This window comes from Myodes glareolus, chromosome 9 (genome assembly GCF_982192425.1).
Source record: "Myodes glareolus chromosome 9, mMyoGla1.1, whole genome shotgun sequence".
NCBI lineage: Eukaryota > Metazoa > Chordata > Mammalia > Rodentia > Cricetidae > Myodes > Myodes glareolus.
Window position 1 is genome coordinate 24,609,246 of NC_142034.1, and position 17,944 is coordinate 24,627,189.

Here is a 17,944-nt window from a genome sequence, read left to right on the forward strand (position 1 = left end):
CATTCTTCCACACCCCCCCCCCCCTTGGGCTATAGTGTTTTAATCATTAGCAGAAAGAAATACTGATTGACTGTGAAAAGGTAGCTTGTAGCATTTTTTAAAGTTTTGTGAAAATTAGGTATCTGACTGATTGTGACTCACAGTGCAGGATTTTTTGTTTGTTGTTTGCATTTTGTTGTTGTGTTTCTTTTGAAAAATAAAGTCTTGCTCCTCACACTGACCTCAAGCTCACTCTGTAGCCTCTAATGATGTCTGGCTTTTTTTCTTTTTTTTTTGTGCTTTGTTCTATTTTTGAGAGTGGGTTATTTTTCAGGCAGGGCCTCAACACAACATTTTTCTTCTTCCTTCTCTTGACTGCTCAGTGTTTACAGAGCTGGAATCATCATTCCTGTCTGTTGTTTTTGTTTCTCTTAGTGTTGTGATCCTTGTAATCTATATTATGAGGAAGAAAATCTTTTTGCTTGTTATATTCCCAGTTCCTCGATCTTTGGGCATGAATGCATCCGTGACAATTGAAGGAACCTCTACTATGTACAAACTCCCAATTGCCCCATTAATTATGGGGTCACATCCAGTTGACAACAAATGGTAAGTTGTATTAGATTCTGAAGTAGTGAAGTCCATTTTTTTCAGCATCAAGTCCAGTATGAAATACTTTGTCTTTTTTTCTCTTACTTGATTTTCTAAATGTTGCCTTACTCTATAGTCATCTTATTTGAATGTTACTATTTGACCTCTCATAGGACAAATTTGTTATAGTTAATATTTTCCTTTAATTTTTTTTCTTTTTTAAAAAAAGGAATGGTTCATGAATTTGCATGCCATCCTTGCACAGGGGTCATGCTAATCTTCTCTGTATTGTTGCCGTTTTAATACATGTGCTGCCGAAGTATGTGTGTTTTGCTATGTGTGCACCATCTGTATGCTTGTGCCCTTGGAGGCTAGAAGAGGTTGTCAGTTGCCACTGGGTGCTGGAAATTGAATCCAGGTCCTTTAGACTAGATAGTGTGTGTCTCTCTCTCTCTCGTTTTGTTTTTTGAGAAAAGATTTCTCAGTGATAGTCCTGGTTGTCCTGAAACTCACTATGTAGACCAGGCAGGCCTTGAACTCAAAGATACACCTGCCTCTGCCTACTGAATGCTGGGATTAAAGGCATGTTCTGAGCTATGTCAACATTTCCTATAGATCACATTTTTTTTAAAGATTTATTTATTTATGTATTCAGTATTATTCCTGCATGTATACTTCCATGTGAGAAGAGGGTACCAGATCTCATTACAGATTGTTGTGAGCCACCATGTAATTGCTGGGAGTTGAATTCAGGACCTCTGGAAGAGCAGCCAGTGCTAACTTATGTGCCACCTCCCCAGCCCCTAGCTTTTTTTGTTTGTTTGTTTTTGTTTTTTTCGAGACAGGGTTTCTCTGTGTTGCTTTGGAGTCTGTCTTGAAACTAGCCCTTGTAGATCCTTGAACTTAAAGAGATCCGCCTCCCTCTGCCTCTCATGTCCTGGGATTAAAGGTGCGTTCCACTTCTGCCCGCCTCTTTTTTGTTTGTTTTAGACAAGGTTTTGCTGTGTAACTTTGAAGCCTGTCATGGAACTTGCTCTGTAGACCAGGCTGGGCTTGAATTCACAGAGATCTGCCTGCCTCTGCCTCCTGAGTGCTGGGATTAAAGGCATGCGCCACCACCTAGCTTTAGACCTTATTATCTGTCTTAAGTAAATTAAACAGATTTTTGTTTCTGGGTTTTGGTATCAGGGCTACAAATGAGAAGCACATACCATCACACTGAGTTAGACCCTAAACCCTATTATAAATCCATCATTAAATATTTCCCACTTAAGAAGATAATTTATTTTTAAATTATGGGTAGGAAAGTACAGAAGTGAACTTTTGCTTGATCGATGTTGTATGGGTCTATGTAATGTATACGTGTCTAAGGAAAGGTGTTCAAAGTTTTCAAAATGGAAAATATTCCCTCTTCTTTTTTTTTTTACAGGACCCCTTCTTTCTCCTCAGTCACTAGTGCCAACAGTGTTGATCTTCCTGCCTGTTTCTTCTTGAAATTTCCTCAGCCAATCCCAGTATCTAAAGCATTTGTTCAGAAACTGCAGAGCTGCACAGGTAAGCTCTATTTTTTTTAAAAAAAGAATTTTTACCAAACTGTAATAAGAGTAGGTTTTACCTATTAAAATAAAATTTACTAGTTATGTGAATGGGAAACTTCAGATTATATTAAATAATTTACAGTCCTTTAGGCCTCATGGAAGTATTTATGAGTACAGACACTAGGTGTTAGATATTAATAGGGACTTGTTGAATATATAGGTGAATAAATAGGAAAACCATAAATGGAAAATAGAGCTGTCACTAATTTTATCTTAATGTGATCATTATAATCAGTCCTTGTATTTCCAGGAATCCCATTATTTGAGACTCCGCCGACTTACATGCCCCTCTATGAGCTCATCACTCAATTTGAGCTGTCAAAGGATCCAGACCCGGTACCCTTGAATCACAACATGCGGTTTTATGCTGTAAGTAGGCATAGTGGATCTGGAACATTGTTGGTACTTCATAGCATTAGGGAGGTCTGATAACTGTTTTCTGATGGCTTAATCATCTTTAGTTGGGCAAAAAAAGTCATCTTAAACATAATAAAGCAAAAGAGAATGTGTTTTGAAGTTAAGAAACAACCATGTACTTTTCTGTGTGTGTATACTTATTTGTACACACACACACATATATATATATACACACTTATATATTTATATTTACTTTATATATACTTATATATAAATATATTTCTTGAATTTTATGTGTGTTGGTGTTTTGCCTTCATGTATATATGTGCAGCATATGTGTGTCTGGTGCCTTAGGATTACCTAAACTGAAGTTACAGGGAATGTGAACAGCTGTGTAGGTGCTGTGAACCAACTTGGGTCCTCTGGAAGAACAGCAAGTGGCTGTTAACCAAGGAGCATTTCCCCTCCCCCTTCTTTTTTCTAGACAGGTTCTCATGTAGCCCAGGCTGACATTGAACTTCTAAGGATGATCTTAAACCAGATCTCTAGACTGCTGTGACTATAGGCACACTTAGAATATCTACAAAGAAAGCCAGGACTTAATGCCATTTTCAAGTCAGAGGCTTAAGGATTGCCTTGACTTAGAGGACAACTTGAGCTATATATAGCAAGACCTTATCTCAAATAAAATAAAATAAAATTAAATTAAAATAAAATAAAAGGTACTCTCAGAGTTGAAAATCTTTTAATGCTAACTTGAACTTACAGGAGGTTAAAGATCTTAAGAATTTTTTCTTGAGGGCATGGTGGCACACGCTTTCAATCCCAGCATTTGGAATGCAGAGGCAAGCAGATCTCTGTGAATTTGGCCAGCCTGGTCTACAGAGCTAGTTCTAGAACAGCCAGAAATATGAAGAGAAACTCTATTTTTATGTCTATGACTATTTTACCTAAATGTATGTAAGTGTGCCACATTTGTGCACCCAGAAAGGCCAGAAGAGGCTGTCAGATTCCCTTGGATTTGGAGTTATATAGACTGTTGTGAGCTGTTATGTGGATGAGTGCTGGGAACTGAACTCAAATTCTAAAGAGCAGCAAGTGCTCTTAAATGCTCAGCCATCTCTCTGGCCCTAGCCCATTTAAGCACTATGGATTTCAAATGAGAAAGGTCTTCTAAATGTGAATGGAGAACAAAACGCTGAGATGCATGAAATATAAAAGACCCCAAACCTTTTCTGATCTTGAATTTCATATGAATGTTTAAAGTTTAGTTTATACAACAGAGAAGCTCCTTCATACAACAATTAGAGCTACATTATAACTGTATAGGATGTTTTATTTAAATTACAGTTTTATAACTCTTTAGGAACTACTAATTAAGTTTCTGAGGTGTATTTTGTGTTAGGAATCTATCTTAATAGTACATTAATAGACTTTTAGCTAATAATCTTTTAGCTAAATGAATAACTAATTGGTATTCATAATATCAGGTATTGAGAGGTGTGTGTCTCTGTGTGTGTGTGTGTGTGTGTGTGTGTGTGTGTGTGTGTGTGTTTGTGAAATTCATTACTTCCCATGCTTTGGTGTGCCCCCTCCTTTTGTATTCTTCTTCTTTCAGACTAGTTTGTGGTTAGGTACAGTGTAAGTAAATATCACTGATTTATGGTCTTTTTTGCCTAGGCTCTCCCGGGTCAGCAGCACTGCTATTTCCTCAATAAGGATGCTCCTCTTCCAGATGGCCAAAGCTTGCAGGGAACACTGGTTAGCAAAATCACCTTTCAACACCCTGGCAGAGTTCCTCTTATCCTGAATATGATCAGACATCAAGTGGCCTATAACACCCTAATTGGAAGCTGTGTCAAAAGAACTGTTTTAAAAGAAGGTACTCTCTTTCCTTTTGCTATACTTAGGAAGGTTGATGTTGACTTCTTCATTGGCGCTTGAATTTGGTAGCTCATGCCCATATGACTTTCGTTTCTTTGTTTGTTTTGTTTTTATAGACAGGTTTTCTCTGTAGCTTTGGAGCATTCCTGGAACAAGCTCTGTAGACCAGGCTAGCCTCAGAGTCACAGCTGATCTGCCTGCCTCTGCCTCCTGAGTGCTGGGACTAAAGGCATACACCACCACCACCTGGTTCTTTTGCTTTTATTTTTGAGAAAGAGGCTCATTTTGTAGTCCAGGTTGACCTTGAATTCACTGTTTCCCATAGCCTTGAATTTGAGGTGATCCTCCTGCTTCAGCTTCTGCTATGTTAATATTAAGGTCTGCATGACCATTCCTGTCCAATTTTTGAAAACGGAAACATACCTAGGCATTGTGTCTGTACTTCCTGTCTTGCTGCATTTTGATAGATGGTTTTTTGCTACTAACGTTTAGGTTGTTAAAAGTGCTGAATCTAGGGGCTGGAGAGATGGCTCGGAGGTTAAGAGCACTGGCTGCTCTTCCAGAGGTCCTAAGTTCCCAGCAACAATGTAGTGGCTCATAATCATCTGTAATGAGATCTGGTGCCTTCTTCTGGCATGGAGATGTACCTGCACAAAGAACATTGTATACCTAATAATAAATTAAAAAACAAAAGGACACAGAAAAACCATACCATGCACATGAGATAAACTCACTTAAAGACACAGAAAGTTAAGCAAAAGGATTTATTTTTTTAAAAAAAAGTGCTGGATCTAGTCATTAAAAAACCATTCCACCCCACCCCCATTCTTAGGAAAATCTAGGTGTATAACTTTAAATAACTAAGACCTATGACCCTTCCTTTTTCTGTCTGGATTCTGAAGGGCTGTTTTTCTAACACATTTCAAACTTTTGTGTCAATTTTGTCCGCTCTAGTTTATTTTTTACCTTGGTCATGTAACATTCTAGTGATAGTTATCTAGTGTAGCTACGTATCAGTGGAAGTTGTAGGCATCAAGAAATAAGGAATGTAGGGGCTGGAGAGATGGCTCAGTGGTTAAGAGCATTGCCTGCTCTTCCAAAGGTCCTGAGTTCAATTCCCAGCAATCACATGGTGTCTCACAACCATCTGTAATGGGGTCTGGTGCCCTCTTCTAGCCTACAGGCATACACACAGACAGAATTATGTATACATAATAAATAAATATTTTAAAAAAAGAAATAGGGAATGTAAATCTAGAGAAGTGCTCTATAAATTTTGTTAAGAGGTAGGGTCTTACGTACCTCGACAAGCTTGAACTGAGTATGCAGTGGAAGCTATTCTACTTCCACAAATCTATAATGATAAGCCTATATGTATATGGTATAAGTGTGCGTGTGTGTGTTGTTAGTTTGAGATTTGGTGTCGCTGTTTTCGTGGTTGATCTGGATCTTGCTATGAAGATTGGATTGGTCTCAGCCTCACAGAGATCCATCTACTCTGCCTCCGAGTGCTGAAATTAAAGGTGTGTGCCACCATGCCCACCTCAATAAATCATTTTAGATAATAGCCCGTATTTCTCTGTTTATCAGATTATACGATGCATAGTTGACAGATAAATATCTTGATAGAAAGTAGGTTTTATTCTGGCTTTCTTGGTACAAATTTTAATCTCCACACTAGCAAGTAAAGGGAGGTGAATCTCTACATAGTGAGTTCTTGGTCACCCTGGGCTACTTGGTGAAATTGTGGATCAGAAACACAAAAGAACAACCAACCCCAAAAAAGTGGATATTATGGCAATAGTACTAGATGACTACTTCTCAAATAGAATTGAAACCCTCTAATTGAGAGCTATGCATGATGGTGAATAACCATACCTCAGTACTAAAGAGACTTTAAAACAGGAGGATTATGGGTCCAAGAGTAGCCTGGAATACAGAACAAGACCATATCATACATTTTAAAATGAGACAAAAAAAATCTTTTCTTAGCCATTTTTTTTTTCTGAGATCAAGGCAACCTTTTTATTGTAATCTCCTATAAAATTAAAAATCATATTACTTCCAAAATAAAATGGCACATAATATACATTACTATCCCAAAAAGGAAAATAATAAAATAGTGGTTCAAAGCAATACAGAACCCATCAGGGCAGACTTTAAATCCTGTAGCTCTCTGTTAGGTGTCTAAGGACTTAGATGGCTCCATCCTTCCAGATTTGCTAACTGCAACACACTTTTCTATCTTCAGCTGCTTCTACTTGGCAAATATACCATAGCTCTGGCATCTCCAATATTTTCGAGGCTCCAACACAATCCAAGCTTTAGCTTCACATGGTGGCTTTTTTTTTTTTTTTTTTTTTTTTTTTTTGAGACAGGGTTTCTCTGTAGTTTTTGGTGCCTGTCCTGGAACTAACTCTTGTAGACCAGGCTGGCCTCGAACTCACAGAGATCCACCTGCCTCTGCCTCCCGAGTGCTGGGATTAAAGGCGTGCGCCACCACCGCCCGGCCACAGTGACTTTTTTTGGGGGGGCTCTAAGCAGGGCTACCCTGCCACACATCTTGCCTCAGTGTCTCTCCTTTAATCTCATTGAAAAGTTCAGAACCCCTTTACTCTTGTATCCTTCAGGACTATAAAGACAGAACCATGTGACTAATGCTACCAAGCTATGCTTGGGATGGGACCTAGCCACCTCCTTTAATCCATATGCATAAGCTTTGATTTGCTGATGGCTTTCTTTGTTGCTTGAGCTTTCCTTTTACAAGTTGCTGTGAGGACACCACTCCCTTTATTCCTTTTTGCATCAGGTCTTTCTTTAGATTTCTCATCTCTTAAGACTTGGCTCAACATTAAATTTCCTGCTGTTCTATACTTCCTCAAACTGTTCTTTTTATATTTACCTTTCCCTGCTTGCTGGTTTTCTTTGTAGATCTGCATATGCATGATCTCTAATAGCCACATGACATATTGTTGTCAATATTAGGTTGTCTCTGCCTATGAAATTATTCCAAAACTCTTCAATGTATTCTCAGCAGATTTTTAGGATAAGTTGCAGAAGCAGCTACATCGAAAGAATGCTCTCTAGCCCAGTCACCACCCTTGTTCTCTGAAACCGCTTGAGCTGGGCATCCATAGTCCACATTGCTCTCAGCGCTGTCTTCCAAGTTTCTACTAGGATGGCCCTTTAAGTCCCACTTCAAGCATTGAACTTCTTTCTTGGTCGAAAGTGCCACATCTTCCACATTTCTTTTTCAGTGAGGCAGTCGCATCTTGCTTCTTCTGTGGCTGGGTCACACTGCCCATTTTTGGTTTCTTAATTCGCTCTCAAGACAGTATACTTAGTAATTTTTTTATATTTTATATGCAGGAATGTTTTGCTTGTCTTATGTGTATTTGTTCCATGTGTGATCCTGATGGTCAGCTGGCTATTTCACAGTCTATATAAAGATAATGATTTGTCTCGTGTCTTAAATATGGTTATTATGTTTTTCCTTTTTTTTTTTTTCTTTTTCAGACTCTCCTGGGCTCCTCCAGTTTGAAGTATGTCCCCTCTCAGAGTCTCGATTTAGTGTATCTTTTCAGCACCCTGTGAATGACTCCCTTGTGTGTGGTGAGTTGTTAGGTGGAAACATCTTTCTTGGGGTGTATCTTTTCTTGAAAGGTGAGAAGCTGAATGTATCACAAGTATCTGTACAATTTGTCTTTCAGTGGTAATGGATGTGCAGGACTCAACACATGTGAGCTGTAAACTCTACAAGGGGCTGTCAGATGCACTCATCTGCACAGATGACTTCATTGCCAAAGTTGTTCAAAGGTAGTGGTGGCCCTTTGTCCATCAGAATTTCATTAAGATTCGTACAAATTGTGTGTGTGTATGCTTTTATTTATTTATGTTGTTTTTCAAGACAGGGTTTCCCCTGTGTAGCCTTGACTGACCTAGAACTCAGAAATCTGCCTTACCTCTGTCTCCAGAGTGCTGGGATTAAAGGTGTGCATCACCATGCTATATGCTTTTATTTTTAACATGAATTTAAAAGATAAAAAACTGTCTCAAAAAAATTAAAAGAAAAACATTGCCATTTATTTGAATTCATTATATTTTGGTTTTAAAAATATGAATTTTGTTTGTTACTGTGAAAGCAATAGGGATGAGGCTGGTAATTTTTTTTTTAAGATTGATTTATTTATTATGTATACAGTGTTCTGTCTGCCAAAAGAGGGCGCCAGATCTCATTACAGATGGTTGTGAGCTACTATGTGGTTGCTGGTAATTGAACTCAGGACCTCTGGAAGAGAAGCCTCTTAACCTGCTGAGCCACCTCTCCAGCCCAAGGCTGGTAATTTCAAGCCTTGTTATTAAAATCCTTTTCAGGAGAGAGAGAGAGAGACAGAGAGAGAGAGAGAGAGAGAAAAAGATGCATGTTTTCTTTCTTTTTAAAGACAGTTTCTCATTATTGTGGACATACAACTTACAACTTGCTATTTAGGAAAGGTGACCGTGAATTCAGAGATTGGCCCGTCTCTGCTTGGAGTGCTGAGTTGAAAGGGCAGGTCTCACCATTCCTGGCCTAAATATTTTTTTTCTTTACCTTATTTTACTGCATTTTAAGAGATACACCATTTTAAATGGCTATGCGTGGCAAGTAATATTTAAGTCAGCTTCCTGGAAACATTAATATGTAATTTTTTAATGCTTATTTCTAAAGTAGAGGGCTGACAGCCTAGTTTTAAAAATAGATGTTGTTAATTTAAGTTTTGAGACAGGGCCTCTGTATTGCAAGCAGGCCTTGATAATGTGACAATGGATGACCTTGGACTTCTGATCATTCTATTTCAACATCCTGAGTGCTTTCATTAGAGGCCCCAGCCTCCTGGTTTTATTTTGTGCTGTGGAGGAAGCCCAGGGCCGTGTGCGTAACAGGCAGGCACTGTAACAATTGAGTCACATCCCCACGCCTCAAAACACATTTTAATAGATTCCCATTAAATTTTATTGTAGCACTGCTCTTCATTTTACAAATATCTGGCAAAAATATCAAAAACATTAGTGTCTTTAAGACAGAACGCTTACAGGTTGTTTAGCTTAGGAACGAATTTGCTGGCATACATACTAAAGTAAAATTTTTTCAAAAGTGTTGCAAAAAAAAATTGTGCATAGTGTAAATTTACCTAGGAGTTAGAAGTAAGCAGTACTGCACAGCAGCATCAGTACTTTTCACAAGTCCTTTTGTATCACCTGTGGCCATGCGAAGCCCCAAAAGGGAGGTATTTTCTTACTAAGTTCCATTATCATTACAGTTCCTTCCTTTGTTTCTTCATACTTTTTATTTTTGAATCAGGGTCTCTGGCTTTGAACTCACAGTTCTTGTCCACCCATGCCTGAGGACTAGCTTTCTTTAGTTCAGTGTAAACTGCTTTTGGACTCTAGTTTGGGTTTAATTTGTGTTTCATAAGCAGTTAATAATTGCTTACTGAATCACAGTTCTTTTTAGAATTAATATACGCAAAATTTTAGAATTTGGTAAAATTACTCTTGTCTTACAGATTACTTATCTGAAAATTGCTAAGTAAAACCTCGTGACGCTTAACGAAATCTCAGGCAAAAGTACAACTCTTTGTTCCCAATAAATGTTAGGTTTTATTCATCAGCTAATGAATACAGTGCTACCTTATTTTCTTTCTTCCTATCTTACAGATGTATGTCCATCCCTGTGACGATGAGGGCTATTCGGAGGAAGGCTGAAACCATACAGGCTGACACCCCAGCACTGTCCCTCATTGCAGAGACAGTTGAAGACATGGTGAAAAAGAACCTGCCCCCGGCTAGCAGCCCAGGGTATGGCATGGCCACAGGCAACAACCCAATGAGTGGTACCACCACACCAACCAACACCTTTCCGGGGGGTCCCATTACCACCTTGTTTAACATGAGCATGAGCATCAGAGATCGGCATGAGTCGGTGGGCCATGGGGAGGACTTCAGCAAGGTGTCTCAGAACCCAATTCTTACCAGTTTGTTGCAAATCACAGGGAACGGGGGGTCTACCATTGGCTCGAGTCCGACCCCTCCTCATCACACGCCGCCACCTGTCTCTTCGATGGCCGGCAACACCAAGAACCACCCGATGCTCATGAACCTTCTTAAAGATAACCCTGCCCAGGATTTCTCAACCCTTTATGGAAGCAGCCCTTTAGAAAGGCAGAACTCCTCTTCCGGATCACCCCGGATGGAAATGTGCTCGGGGAGCAACAAGACCAAGAAGAAGAAGTCATCAAGAGTACCACCTGACAAATCCAAGCACCAGACTGAAGACGAGTTTCAGAGAGAGCTCTTTTCAATGGATGTCGACTCCCAGAACCCTATGTTTGACGTCAGCATGACGGCTGACGCGCTGGACACACCACATATCACTCCAGCTCCAAGCCAGTGTAGTACTCCCCCTACAACTTACCCCCAACCAGTGCCTCACCCCCAGCCCAGTATTCAAAGGATGGTCCGACTATCCAGTTCAGACAGCATTGGCCCAGATGTAACTGATATCCTTTCAGACATTGCAGAAGAAGCCTCAAAGCTTCCCAGCACTAGTGATGATTGCCCACCCATTGGCACCCCTGTTCGCGATTCTTCAAGTTCTGGGCATTCTCAGAGTGCCCTCTTTGACTCTGATGTCTTTCAAACTAATAATAATGAAAATCCATACACTGATCCAGCTGACCTTATTGCTGATGCAGCTGCAAGCCCCAGTAGTGATTCTCCTACCAATCATTTTTTCCCTGATGGAGTAGATTTCAATCCTGATTTGTTGAACAGCCAAAGCCAAAGTGGTTTTGGAGAAGAATATTTTGATGAAAGTAGTCAGAGTGGGGATAATGATGATTTCAAAGGATTTGCATCTCAGGCACTAAATACTTTGGGGATGCCAATACTTGGGGGTGATAATGGGGAAACAAAATTTAAGAGCAGTAGCCAAGCTGACACAGTTGACTTCAGTATTATATCAGTAGCTGGTAAGGCTTTGGGTTCTGCAGATCTTATGGAACACCACAGTGGTAGTCAGAGTCCTTTAATGACCGCAGGAGAATTAGGGAAAGAAAAACCTCAAAAGAGGGTAAAGGAAGGTAATGGCACTGGTGCTGGCAGTGTATCAGGCCCTGGGTTAGACAACAAACCAGGCAAGCGCAGCCGAACTCCTTCCAATGATGGAAAGAGCAAAGATAAGCCTCCAAAGCGGAAGAAAGCAGACACTGAGAGCAAGTCTCCATCTCACAGTTCTTCTAATAGACCTTTCACCCCACCCACCAGTACAGGTGGATCCAAATCTCCAGGCAGTTCAGGAAGGTCTCAGACTCCCCCAGGTGTTGCCACCCCGCCCATCCCCAAAATCACTATTCAGATTCCTAAGGGGACAGTGATGGTGGGTAAGCCTTCCTCTCACAGTCAGTACACCAGCAGTGGTTCTGTGTCTTCCTCTGGCAGTAAAAGCCACCATAGTCATTCTTCCTCCTCCTCTTCCTCATCTTCTGCTTCCACCTCGGGCAAGATGAAAAGCAGTAAATCTGAAGGCTCATCAAGTTCCAAGCTAAGTGGCAGTATGTATTCTAGCCAGGGGTCCTCTGGATCCAGCCAGTCAAAAAATTCATCTCAGACTGGGGGAAAGCCAGGCTCATCTCCCATTACCAAACATGGTCTGAGCAGTGGGTCTAGCAGTACCAAGATGAAACCTCAAGGCAAGCCATCATCACTTATGAATCCTTCTATGAGTAAACCAAACATATCACCTTCTCATTCAAGGCCTCCTGGAGGATCAGATAAGCTTGCCTCTCCAATGAAGCCTGTTCCTGGGACTCCCCCATCCTCTAAAGCCAAGTCCCCTATCAGTTCAGGTTCTGGTGGTTCTCATATGTCAGGAACTAGTTCAAGTTCTGGCACGAAGTCATCTTCAGGGTCAGGATCCTCAGGCTCAATGTCTCAGAAAACTCCCCCAGCATCTAATTCTTGTACATCATCTTCCTCCTCGTTTTCCTCAAGTGGGTCTTCCATGTCATCCTCTCAGAATCAGCATGGGAGTTCCAAAGGGAAGTCTCCCAGTAGGAATAAGAAGCCTTCCTTGACAGCTGTTATTGATAAGCTGAAGCACGGGGTTGTTACCAGTGGGCCTGGGGGTGAGGATCCAATGGATAGTCAGATGGGCGTGAGCACAAATTCTAACCATCCCATGTCCTCTAAACATAACATGTCAGGAGGGGAATTCCAGAGCAAACGTGAGAAAAGCGATAAAGACAAATCAAAGGTTTCTACTTCTGGAGGCTCAGTGGATTCTTCTAAGAAGACCTCAGAGTCAAAAAATGTGGGGAGCACGGGTGTGGCAAAAATTATTATCAGCAAACATGATGGAGGCTCCCCTAGCATTAAAGCCAAAGTGACTCTACAGAAACCGGGAGAAAGTAGTGGAGAAGGACTTAGGCCACAGATAGCCTCTTCAAAAAACTATGGTTCTCCGTTGATCAGTGGTTCTACTCCAAAGCATGAGCGTGGTTCTCCCAGCCACAGTAAGTCGCCTGCATATACACCCCAGAATGTGGACAGTGAAAGTGAGTCAGGCTCCTCCATAGCAGAGAAATCTTACCAGAACAGTCCGAGCTCTGATGATGGTGTCCGACCACTTCCAGAATACAGCACAGAGAAGCATAAGAAGCACAAAAAGGAAAAGAAGAAAGTCAAAGACAGAGACCGCGACAGAGACAAGGACAGAGACAAGAAAAAATCTCACAGCATCAAGCCAGAGAATTGGTCTAAATCACCTATTTCTTCAGATCAGGCATTGTCTATGACAAATAACCCAATCTTATCTGCAGACAGGCCTTCAAGGCTCAGCCCTGACTTTATGATTGGGGAAGAAGACGATGATCTTATGGATGTGGCCCTGATTGGCAATTAAGAACCTTATTTTCTAAACAGATAAGTCCAGAGAAGAAACTAATGATACATTTACATGTAAACCAACACAAGGGGTGAGTCAGATAGGCCTGATTTGTGCTTGAGATTCCTAATGGGCATGGCCTCTACACCACGCTGGGTACATTTATAAAAGTATATCTAAACCCTACTAAAGGGACCATGGGGTTGGTTATTCACCAAGTCATATTTCTTTGCCAGAAAGAAATGTTTAAAAAAAAAACAAAAAAAACTTGTTTAAGATAGGGAGGGGTGGGAAAGGGTATAGAGAGGGAAGGGTGGGAAAACTGTTGTGGGAAATATTCATATATATTTTTTCTCCCTTTTTCCATTTTCAGGACATGCTTTAAACTCATTTTAGTGCATGTATTTGAAGGGCTGGGCAGAAAAATGAAAAAGCAATACATTCCTTGATGCATTTGCATGAAGGTTGTTCACCTTTGGTAGTTGTCCATTTGAAGCATGGGCAAGGGAAGGACTTTGGCAGTTTTGGACACTTAAAGCAATGTTTGGTGTCTGTTTCTTAGGAGTGATTGGGGGAGGGAAAATTATTTTAGCTATTTATTTGTAATATTTTAATCCTTAATGTTTTTTTATGCAATGTTTGTTCTTAAATCTATGAAGGTTATGGTTCAGAATGATAGGCAGGAAGGGCAAGGTTTGTTTGGTGGTGGGGAGCTTGCAGCTTTTGCTGATGCTGCAGCATCAAGCCCACACAGGTTAATCAGAGCCTGTCTTTGGAGTTAAATAGAAAAACCAAAACTATTATCTTTGGAGGTTTTTCACAGGGTTCAGACATAGGAATAATAGAAGTTACCTCCCTATGCAGTTAAAAAAATTATCTTTTTTTTTTTGTTAAAAAGGAAGGATGGCTTTTGGGGGTAGAAGGGTTTTCAGATTCTAAACCCTAAGGTATGAAAACCATTACAGAACTAATAGTTCTCCTAGTTCCACAATGTGCCAAAAGTCTACATCCCAGCATTTTGCTTGCAGGAGAGCTGATGCCATTCCTAAGAGCTGGACTCTTTCTCTTCATCACGAGGAGGAAGAGTTCAGACTTAAGTCACTCTTCTGTCTGCTCCCCGAGATAAACAGTTTTAAAAAAATGCAGCCATAGTTCACTTAAAACAATTTCAAGCTCACTTGAAGTAATGGGCCTGGAATGCTAAGTGAGCATGAAGATAAACCTTGCTACTGTGTAGCACACAATTGGACCTTTTTGGAGAAACAGGTCTGAGTCTGGATTCTGAGGGACATCAAATGAAACCCTTCTCATAAATATAGAAATCCAGGAGACCGTTTTGAGTGCAACAAAAGTTCTCAGTATTTGGAGGGTCCTCTCAAAAATCCGCGGCCTTACTTTGATTTTGCCACCTGCACTGTGCCATTCCTGATGATTCCGTTCAGGATCTTTATCAGCGGGATGGGGCATAATCCCCAGCACAACTCTTCTGGATTACAAAAAGAAAAAAAAAAGCCAGGTGATTCATGTTTGTGTATGTTATAAGTGGATTGACTTCATCAGATGCGGACGATTTCTATATCCAACACTCTGCAGGTTGGAGTTAGCATATACTCGGAAAATCTACTGTGGCTTTCTTTCCTGACTGTTTCTCATTTCCTTTGGCGTTCTCCCTTTTCTGGTCATCGATTCTCAACAACTCTGCCATTTCTGTGTCCCAAGGCAATAAATAGGAAACAAAACTTTGTAAAATGGAGCAAGAAAAGTTACCTGTTACCCTATCAGAGTTCATTGTCTTGGGTGACACTAACGAGGACACGGGCAAGGTGACACTGGAGTGCTTTATCTTGTACTGATGCAGTGTCTCAGATATACAACCAGGTTGGATTTCTCAGAAGTCTGTCACCTGGTTCTGAATCCTATCCTCTTAGTTTCTGCAGGAAAGTTAAAGTTATATGGTGTTAAAGTTTGTTCTGGGTGGGGCTGATCTCATGGGGAAATGTACTGCATAGTTATAAGGGGCTCAGTCCCCCCAAGCAGAGCCAACAAATACCAAAATGAGTAAACTGGGAAGCTTTTTCTCTCTTTCTGTCTTCATCCCAGATCAAAGAATCCCGAGTTAGGATCTGGATGAAGGATAAGCCCCTGAAATGTCGATGGGCACACCCCACTCAATGACCCAGCATCTGAACTTGCTTAACAGGGAGCCGGGGCTAAACTGCTTCACCCTGCCTGGGAACCAGGGAGCACTGCATTTCTCCACAGGGTGGAGGAGAAGAGGCAGAATAAACCAAGCCTGCAACACCTCCCTCCCATCCAGGTGTACTCAGTCTCCTGTTTCAAAAGACGGCATGGACATGAAGTCACCATCTACCTGTTTGCTGCTGCTGGACTTCTTGTATTGTTAGTTTGACCTGATTGTTCTGTCTTCTGGTTTCATGTTAAGGGTCTTTGGACAAAGTCTGCTCTGATGTACAAGAATTTTTCAGATTCAAATTCATTGTATCTTAAAACAAGTGTTTCCAAGGTGAGGAAGGGGACCTTATATAATTGCCAAAGCCAGCTTGAGGTTGATAACTCTTGAATGGGATTTTCCTTTTGTCAGGCCAAGGTCTGAAAATCTAGAACAGCAATATGAATTTTCAGAGGAGCCGGTGAGTCACATAGTATCCAAAGTTGAGTCACAGTAGATGTCAGTATAGGAAACATTCACAATCCCTGGGTAATCTCATTTTCTATTTTATTTTTCTCTTTAGCCCTGCCCCCAATTATTTTGACTTGAGTTAACTTTTGGAGGGGCAGGAAGTGTTATCTTAGAAACTAGGCTGGGAAACAAGCTCAGTGATAGAGCAGAGCTTTAAATTCTGAGTTTAGAAATGCCGATCAGGAGCAGTGGGAAGGGTCTTTACAGTAGTTCTGATTTGATTTTTGTGTGTATGGCTGTTCTGTAAATATTTTGTTTTGTTTTTCTTTTTTTGAAAGTGGACAAAATCTGGGATTCCCCCCTCTAAAACATCACAAAAAAACTGTTGCTTTGCATTCAAATAAATTTCTTTGATAAGAAGTAATACGCCTCTGAAGGTTTTATTTGTTTTGTTTTTTTTTTTTTTAAATGGGTCACTATGTAGACCTGGGTGACCTCTGTTGTTTTCTGAGACTAGTTTTTATGTAACCTAGAGACCTTGAACTCTCTATCTTCCTTCCCTCCTTTCCCAAGAGTTGGTGTGATGGCCTTTTGTTATTCTGAGGTTTGTCTCTTTGAGACAATGTCAACCAAGAACTTGCTATGAGCGTAGTATGATCTAGAACTAGCAGTCCTTACTGCCTTGGCTTCCTGAGTGGCCGGATTACAGGGTTGAGTCATCACCATAAAATCTTACCCTTTGAATATTTTCATTTGGTAAGCGTCTCAAAATCCAAACTAACTAAAAACCAGTGTTCTAAATGGGCCACAGGAATGCACCCAAGAGACAGGGTTTTATTTTTCTTTTCCTATATTTGATTCATCTGTGTGTCAGTTTTTCTCACTTTTTCCTAATTGCAGTTGTTATGAATTCACCAGTAATCCTTGCTGGGATGCTTCTAAGCTTCTAAATTTTGCTTTTTTTATTTTTTTCCCATTGGCTGAAGTAAAGGAAATGCTTTAAAAGCATGTAGGATTCAAAGATAATATAATGTGGACCTAGGTTTTTGTGGGCCCAAGAACTGAATTTTTTGAAGCGAGTTTGTTTAGGAAGTCCTCTTAAAGGGGGAAAAAGAAAGTTAGGCCAGGCATGGTGATACACACCTTAAATGCCATAACTGGGAAGTCAGAGGCAGGTGGATCCCTTGAATTCCAGGAAAACTGGAGCTACATAAAACCTGTTTCAAGGGCTGGAGAGATGGCTCAGAGGTTAAGAGCACTGACTGCTCTTCCAAAGGTCCTGAGTTCAATTCCCACCAACCACATGGTGGCTCACAACCATCTGTAATGAGGTCTGGTGATCTCTTCTGGCCTGCAGTCATACACACAGACAGAGAATATTGTATACATAATAAATATTTTTAAAAAACCTGTTTCAAAAAAAATTAAGTACTTTAAGGTAAGCAAGCTAAAATAAGTTTTTTTTTAAAGGTTCGCAGCACTTGTTACTTGTAAATGTTCATCTTGATCGGATTCTAACTAAAACTAAAAAATATGAGGCAAACTCATAAGTGCTTTGAGTATACAATTAAAAGCGGTGTGGCCTCATCGAGCACTGGCGCAATTTATGATAATTTTTAATACTTCAGGATTGGTACATTGTGTAATTTGTTTATCTTTGAGGGGCAACTCACTCTAGATTGTTTCATAATTCAAGGACAATAGGTCATAGGTTTAAGAATCTTGAAGGTTGGAGTTTACATTAATAATAGGATGACACGGACTAGCTTCTATATTAGGAGCCTAGTCCAATGAAAGTCCTAGTTTCCTGTGGGCAGACGCCCCCGCCTACTCGCTCCTACATGCTTGTTTCTCCCGCCGAAATGGCGTCAGGTTGAGGCTCTCACCAACCAGCGCCCTGATTGGAGGGCAAGCAGCCACTACAGCCCATTGGGCGCCACCGGCCGGAGGGGCGGGGATGCCACAGGCCCT

General features: G+C 40.6%; 1 protein-coding gene and 1 non-coding gene across 5 annotated transcripts in view; one reads left to right on the plus strand and one right to left on the minus strand.

Annotated features, from left to right (window-relative positions):
* Positions 1–16,397, plus strand: part of Med1 (mediator complex subunit 1) — a 39,729-nt gene extending 23,332 nt beyond the window's left edge. For 2 of the 4 annotated variants that reach the window (XM_048450832.3, XM_048450831.3), the window contains 7 exons: positions 477–588; positions 2,000–2,124; positions 2,419–2,537; positions 4,206–4,407; positions 7,926–8,021; positions 8,120–8,225; positions 10,107–16,397. In XM_048450832.3, the coding sequence (XP_048306789.3) occupies positions 477–588; positions 2,000–2,124; positions 2,419–2,537; positions 4,206–4,407; positions 7,926–8,021; positions 8,120–8,225; positions 10,107–13,350 (4,004 nt within the window). In that variant the 3' untranslated portion in view covers positions 13,351–16,397. The remainder of the gene's footprint in view (positions 1–476; positions 589–1,999; positions 2,125–2,418; positions 2,538–4,205; positions 4,408–7,925; positions 8,022–8,119; positions 8,226–10,106) is intronic. The other 2 variants (XM_048450834.3, XM_048450833.3) reach the window with 2 other exon arrangements.
* LOC125411061 (U6 spliceosomal RNA) lies at positions 791–893 on the minus strand. The gene has a single exon (XR_007235236.1). It is a non-coding gene; the product is annotated as a U6 spliceosomal RNA (small nuclear RNA).
* Positions 16,398–17,944: the final 1,547 nt, after the last annotated feature.